Raw genomic sequence first — 7,660 nt, forward strand, 5'->3', positions numbered from 1 at the left:
GAGGGAGGGAGGGAGGGAGAGAGAGAGAGAGAGAGAGAGAGAGAGAGAGAGAGAGAGAGAGAGCAGGATGCACTTCGACGAACTATAAACCATTTTTACAGCTAACTGTACAAAAAACAATTTTTTTTTAGTTCACACCTTCTTTTTCCCTCACCTAGCATTTAATATATTTTTCAGTTGTATCTTGCTTTATCCCTCAATTTTTGATATTTTTTATCACAGCAAATGAAGGCGTTACTCATATGAAACAAGTATGAATCATTCTATCAAGCAATCAATGTAAAAAAATACCTAGTTGCTTTATGTAGTTTATATACGATTATAATTCACAGTACCACCCCTTATTATATTATTCAATCAATGGTGACTATATTTTATAAATATAAAGTAATAAAAATTGAAAAACAGGTGAACACAAAAAGTCTTTGGAAAAAGAATTCAATAATGATAATATTTTTGCAGAACTCAACCTTAATTAATTAAGTTGTTTTTGGATAATTGCCTTCAGAGTTTATCCTGGCATTCCGAACGACAGTATACATAGCAATAGATATAAAGTAAAACCATGATAAGTTATCATTCCTAATGGTTTTTTTTTTTGGTATTTTTGATTATTTATTATTCAATAGTAAAACTTGAATTTCAATAGAAAAATAATGAAAATAAATTTGTTTATTACAAATATCATCAATGAAAGAATAATTTTTTTTCAATTAACATTTTTTAATCCAGAATCCTAAAAAAAATATCAAAACATGCTTTCCTTTTGTTTATTATCCGGAAAATGGAGAACGAAAGGTAGTGAAAAAAGTATTTTAAGTAAATCATGATCTTTTAAAATAAAACTCAATACAGGATTTTTTCTTTTCATTTTCGACCAATAGGCTTTGTCTTTTCGTCTCGCCTAAAATGATGATGCAATTATGAAATATTCTTTTAACACCCTCATCGTACAGAGGATGTGACATCATATTACATTTCGCCGTTCAAGTCGGCCACCTCTCACGTAATCGTCGACAACGCCACTTTTCGGTATTTGGGTGAAAGGCTAAAAATAGGAATAATAAAGTAATCGAATTAGGTTTGTTTCAATAATACAGAAAGGCTTTCATGTTTGGCAATATATTTTGTAAGTATTTAATGATTAGAAAATAACGTGAGATTTTTCGAAAAAAAAATGAAGCAATAAATACTTATTTGTCGTTCCGCTTAATCCTACTTTGTCTAAATCAGAAGATGTCTTCAGCGATTTGGGTCAATGTTATATAATATTAGATCGCTATAAAAGTTTCCATTAATTATTTCAATTCAGACAATAATCTTTATGTTTTAATTATGATTCGACAGACTACTTCTATAATGGCACAGATAACTAAAAGGTTTTGTTTTTATTTCGAATTTGACGTATTCCAAAGACTACAGTAGAACTGCTTTACTTTCTCTAGTGAAGTCGTCCTACAGACTGTCCCAAAGGTATTAGAGCTCCTACAAAGTAATCCCAGTCTAGACTACAATCTATGAAATTCTTCAAACGGAAAAAAATAAAATAAAATTGTCAGATGTGCCACAAGTAAAGTATCAACATGTCGTCTATTAATCTATTAGACTTCCTAAATCCGAAAAACAATTTATAACATTTCAATACGACAAACTTAACATTTGATTTTAGAGGTAACTGGAGAGAATTTTCGAAGTCAAAAAATATTAAACAGCTATCCTAAAAAAATATAGCTCAGACGAGATGTATCAAGAATGACCGCAGTGATTTTTTTTAAAATCATTTTTAAAGCATTAAAATTGTATTGCTGATTTTTTTTTAGATTCACTATGAACGTTTCTCACACATTCCATTTTTTTTTTTTTTTTTTTTTTTACCAAAAATGTAGTAGGAAAAAATTGTCATTTGTAACTGTGCAAAGACAACAGCAAAGGAATGTGTGCGGTGGCAGATGAAAATGTAGTCCATAGTAACATGGCTGCATTTTGGCTGAGGAGCACAATGGAATAAAAATTAAAAAAAAAAATACTTCATAATTCTATAACTTTCAAAAGGTTCGATCCAGAACATTTTATGTCTTCTTAGAGATGTAAGGGACTCGAAAAAAAATAATTAAATGGGGTTCTACATTATAGAGTTTTCAATGGAAGTAACCTTGACCAACCTCCTAAGAGGGCTCACGTCTGTCTATGTTTTTTTAGTTCAATGACACATTTTTGAAGACGATCATGGTGTGATTTAACTAAATTCAACTTTTAACAGAAAAATGGATTGAAATAATGAAAATAAAATGAATAAGCCTGTAATTTAAAAAAAATCTGTTTATGAATAGATTTAAAACCTTGGACAAAAAATAATGTTTATATATAATTTTATGTACCCAAACTTGTGTCGACGAAGTAGCAGAAGAAATTATGAAAATATACATTAGGGTATTAACCTAGCATATTATACTTTATGATATTATATATGTATTTCAAATCTTCATCGTCGACCGATAATCATTTACTAAAAAACAAACAAAAATTGTTTAGTCACAGTTTTAAACTTTTTTATATTCTATTATTTTTTCCCTAAGACTAAAATAAAATCTAATGACATAAAAAACAATAGAAAACGATGAAATCTTAAATAAATTAATTTTTAAGGACCATATTAAGAAAGCTATACTGACTCATGTACTCTACATTATTTTATCTCACTTATTCTATCTCAACCTGAAATAGAATGAATTACTTTACATGCTTAATGAGAATATACCTAAATATCATGCATAACAGCATATCTGATAATTATACAAGGATTATCTCATTCTTTCAAAGTTCATATACAACTATAAAATTACGTCAAACGACCAAAACAAAAGAAATTACTCAGGGTCCTTATCTTCTGACTGACACAGAAGCACTAGGCATCAGCAACAAATAAACTTTTATGAGATTTTTCGTTAATTACTAAATAATTATCTTAGTAATCTGTTAAAAATAGGTAATTCTACATTTACTTAAAGTACTACATCGGCAGAATAAAACCCTTCGTTATACAGGATGTCACCTCTTGTAACTTAAATTTGCATTTAATTTTTGCTGAGTAATATCAGTGGCATATGATCCCTCTTTTCTTTTACAGCGAGACCATCGTTGAAATTTTTTATAGAATAGGATAATTTTCGTAGTAAACCAGATTTTAAGAATTTATATTTGGCACTTTTTGGATCCGAGGCTTTCTGAAGGCGAAAAACAAACTAACCTTAAAAAAAAAAAAAATCGTTTCAGAATTAAATTTTCCATAAAAATCCGTCATCATAATTAATGCAGTTAATGGTTGAGGCATAATGATCATTGGCTGCCATAGTGGCTTCTTCGGCCGATGGAGGAACTCAAATTATGTTGAAGAATTATTAGGAGGAATTGAATTTGTTTTTGTTCTTTAACATTTGTCTACTTTTCTTTTGAACGAAATTGAAATACAGAAAACATTATTTGTAGTTTCTGGCAAGTAACGCCTCCAGAATGTGACGGAACAAAAAAATGCCAACATTTGAAAAATCGTGATTTACTATCAGATTTAGCAACAAAAAAAAAGTACCTTATTCCACCGGATATTCTAGAATCAAAACTGGAGAAGATCAAGAAATTAACAAGAAGATAGACCACATGCCAATGTTATGGGCCATCAAAAACCAAATAAAAATTCCAAAAACTGTAAAGGTTAGGGGGGATGAATTTGGATAGCAGGAACAAATTTATACTGAAAAAAACGCATAGAGATGTTCTTACTTCGAATTAAATTAAAAGAACTATTAAATAATTGAACATTTTGCTGATTAAAGTCATCCTTTGCGGTATAATAAGAATATATAATTATATTATTTAAAGAAAAATAGTACTAAATGCTCTCCAAAAATAAAATAAATTTTTTTCAATGATTTTACAGTTTGACTTTGAAGAAGTTAGTTTTATTTCGAAGCACAATGGGTCTAAAATCCTAATTTCAGGCTAAAATTCAGAATTACCATGGTTATGTTTCACGAAATACTGAACTCGAAATAAACCTAAAAAAAAATTAGACATATACATATCAACGAATTTTCGTAGTTAAAAACTGTTTCTATAAGCATATAGGTAGAGTAAAGAAAACATAATAATACAACTATAACCATTATTTAAATAGTAAATTTCACAAGAAAAACTTTTTTTTTATCTACCAAGGAAATATTTGAACTGTCACATCCAGATCGAGAACTTCCAAAAATTTCAAAAAATGAAAAGTTTAACATTTTTTTATGATTTATTTTTAGCTATTTTAGAAATCTTTAAATCGAAGGACTTTATTCATTAAAGTGTAATAAATAAACAATGATATGGCAAAAATTTGTAAATTTAGCTGTCTTCAGATTTGTTGCATTTTATCGCGATTTTTTGCTTTCTTAACAATGTACAATAATCAATTGGCTAATATCAAAATTAGGTGTTATCTTAAATTATTATGCATGATCCAAACAAGATGCTCTCAGTAATTTCTAGATTAGAAAATAAGGCATATAACGAAGTAGTACTTATGTTAACATCGGCCTTAGTTGCATACCAATCAACAATTATTTTTTTGTTGTAATAAATTGTAAACATTTAATTTATTTAAATCTATGTTTAATAATAGTTAAATTTTAAACTGAAACATTTTTAGGTGGATTCCTCGTTCTCAGTTGAATTCAACAATGGTGGTTCTCCTTATGCTTTAGTTGTGGGGAAAGGTAGGTTTTAAAAAGATCTTACTGTAAGAGGTTTTAAAAAGATCTTACTGTAAGAGGTTTTAAAAAGATCTTACTGTAAGAGGTTTTAAAAAGATCTTACTGTAAGAGATTTTAAAAAGATCTTACTGTAAGAGATTTTAAAAAGATCTTACTGTAAGAGGTTTTAAAAAGATCTTACTATAAGAGGTTTTAAAAAAATATTTCTAATACGTTGAAAAATTATTTTTCCTTGAATAACTCTAAAACTATACATTTCCTGTAATATTATTGCTAACATAGGGAAGAAAATGTAATTCTCTAAAATAAAAAACTAAAAATATCAAAATTGGACGGGTGTTAACAAAGACTTATACTTGGGCTTGTGTATTTTGTAAATGTTCTGTGTCTATTTCCATAGAAACGGGTTCATTATTTTAACTTTTTTATTTATTTTATAAATTCATCTAACCATAGAGAAGGGTATTTGAAATGATAATAACATTCACAGAGAAATTTCCCTCGAACGAATTCCATAAGTTAAGAAGGATGAAAAAGTATTGATCACAATTTATTTATTTTTGCTGAAGTTTCGACCTACATTGTTGGTTTTCATCAGGGCTGTAAGGCAGGAGTGAACAAAGACCTTAACCTTAAACACAACAAAGAACTTATCCATTCTGTTTACACTTCCAACTAACAGCCCTGATGAAGACAACGTAGGTCGAAACGTCGGCAGAAATAAATAAATAGTTATTACTACTTGACTGCAGTCCAGACCATCTTCTTCAAATTAACTTACAGTTAATCATTCATATATGTACGTTACAGAACCTAAGACGTTTCAGTTCCCCTAGCGTCTATGTCCATAAAGTCAATATTAAAAAAAATATTTTTTCTAAATTTAACCGACAAAATAAATAAGACATAAACAATAAACCAAATCTCAAAACTAAAGCATTTCTACAGATGATAAGAGTAGGAGTTTGTAAGGGAAAGTAACATATATAAGCAGGCACTGAGAGGACCGTCAACACATTCGAAACTGAACATTGAACCAGTCGACATGTACAAGGTAATTAAGTTGATCTTTTTATTTTAAAATATTGAAAACTAAAATACTCGATATAAATCAAAAATATTGCATTTGAGACTATTTTATTATACAATTTCTACTTTCAGGCAGCTTTAGTTCTGTGTCTGGTAGGAGTAGCCACCGCCCAATACGGACACCATCATGAACACCATGAAAAGAAGCATGAAGAACACGTTGTCGATTACTATGTAAGTGTAATGTCCCAGTTTGTTAACCTTTAAAGCGAGGTTTACGAGATCTTCTTATATCAGAACGGCATGGCGTTTCTCCAAATTTAGTTTACTACCACTAAATCAACGGTAATAGAACTAACTTTTGTCTTTCTTTTGAAACTATACAGATTTCTTTCGAAACAGTGAAATGAGTCTTTTAGAAATAAAAGTTAGTTTTATGATACCACATATTGTGGAAGTCGTCGCTGAAACGTCCATAATGATTTATCCTTAGACAATCCAAGTTGAAAATTTTTACATACAAATTGTCTACTTTATATTTAGGTCCTGTAGTTATACTGGGATTAAGACGTAGTTCTCACATTTTATCAAGTTCATTCATCCTCAAAAAATTCCATAGCGATCTCTGTGCCGATCAAAAATTTTAAGAAGCCCGGTTATTACACCTGGATAGTATTCCTAAAGAACCTACAAACATATAAAGTGTGAGGTTCATCCTTCAGAACCACAAGTTTCATCCTAACTTCAAACAATAGATTGAAATGAAAATATCCCATTTTAATTACCGTCATTACTATCGCACCCCAGGAAGTATAATCAAACAAATACACACACTCACTTCTAAATCACAAATAAAAAAGTATTATTCTGGCAGAGAAATAAAAAATAAGTAGTATTCGTAACAACTTTTATAGAACAAACTTTCTAGAATTAATGCTTTCAGGCCCATCCAAAGTACAAATTCGACTACGGTGTACACGATGGCCACACCCATGACGTCAAAAAGCAAGAAGAGACCAGAGAAGGAGACGTCGTCAAGGGCTACTACTCCCTCTACGAACCCGACGGTACCGAGAGGATCGTCCACTACACCGCCGACAAGAAGAACGGTTTCAACGCCGTCGTAGAGAGGAAAGGACACGCTAAGCACCCTCAGCACTACGGACACTCTTCTGAATCCTACTTCAAACATCACCACGATCATCACTACTAGATCTAAATATATACCTGAAAAAATGTACATAATATTTATATACTTAATTACTAAATATATTTTTTTTATAAAATAATAATATTTTTGGTTTATTTACGACCTATACAACTAAAACTGAAAATTAACAAAATAACTTGTGATTGAAAATTCTTCATTTGGTTCGCTCTAAAGGAACAAGCTTCGAGCATACACTGCTGTCTAGAACTAGATTTCATAAACTTGACAGAATACTATATCACCAAATAAGAAGCATTGTTTTGAATAGAGATTGGTATTCGTTTTCTAAGAGGAATGTTGTGGAAAACTATATGGTTAAATAGAAGAGGAAGAAATTCTTTCTGAAAGCTGAACAAAAACTTAAAGCTAAAGTTCAAAACCACGCGCGTTTACGGTGCACCAAACCATCAAAAAATAAAAATAAAACAAATATAATGTACAATGATGGTGCTTACTAGGGAAAACGGGTAGAAGTAGTAAACTCAAGATCTCATTTGTAACCTATTTATAGAAAGGAGAAGATGGTCGGGGGTGCGGTCAGCAAAGGAACAATATAAATTAAAAAAAAAAAATTTATTTATGCCGACGTTTTGACCTGATTTTCAGGTCTTCATCAGGGCTATAAAAACAAAAAGACAACAACGATCATTTAGAGACAAAAAAATTATATAAA

General features: G+C 30.1%; 2 protein-coding genes across 2 annotated transcripts in view; one reads left to right on the forward strand and one right to left on the reverse strand.

The window, feature by feature from the left end:
- The window catches only part of Lmpt (Limpet), a gene marked incomplete at its 5' end in the record, with an annotated part of 767,445 nt that overhangs the window by 408,855 nt on the left and 350,930 nt on the right, over positions 1–7,660 (reverse strand).
- LOC112210955 (cuticle protein 19-like) lies at positions 5,781–7,051 on the forward strand. Its single transcript, XM_024361642.2, has 3 exons — positions 5,781–5,802; positions 5,910–6,011; positions 6,721–7,051. Exons 1-3 carry the CDS (start codon positions 5,794–5,796, stop codon positions 6,988–6,990), a joined length of 381 nt encoding a protein of 126 aa, XP_024217410.1. The 5' UTR covers positions 5,781–5,793; the 3' UTR covers positions 6,991–7,051.

The sequence above is a fragment of the Halyomorpha halys genome, unplaced genomic scaffold (genome assembly GCF_000696795.3).
Source record: "Halyomorpha halys isolate HHAL.00 unplaced genomic scaffold, Hhal_1.1 Scaffold458.1, whole genome shotgun sequence".
NCBI lineage: Eukaryota > Metazoa > Arthropoda > Insecta > Hemiptera > Pentatomidae > Halyomorpha > Halyomorpha halys.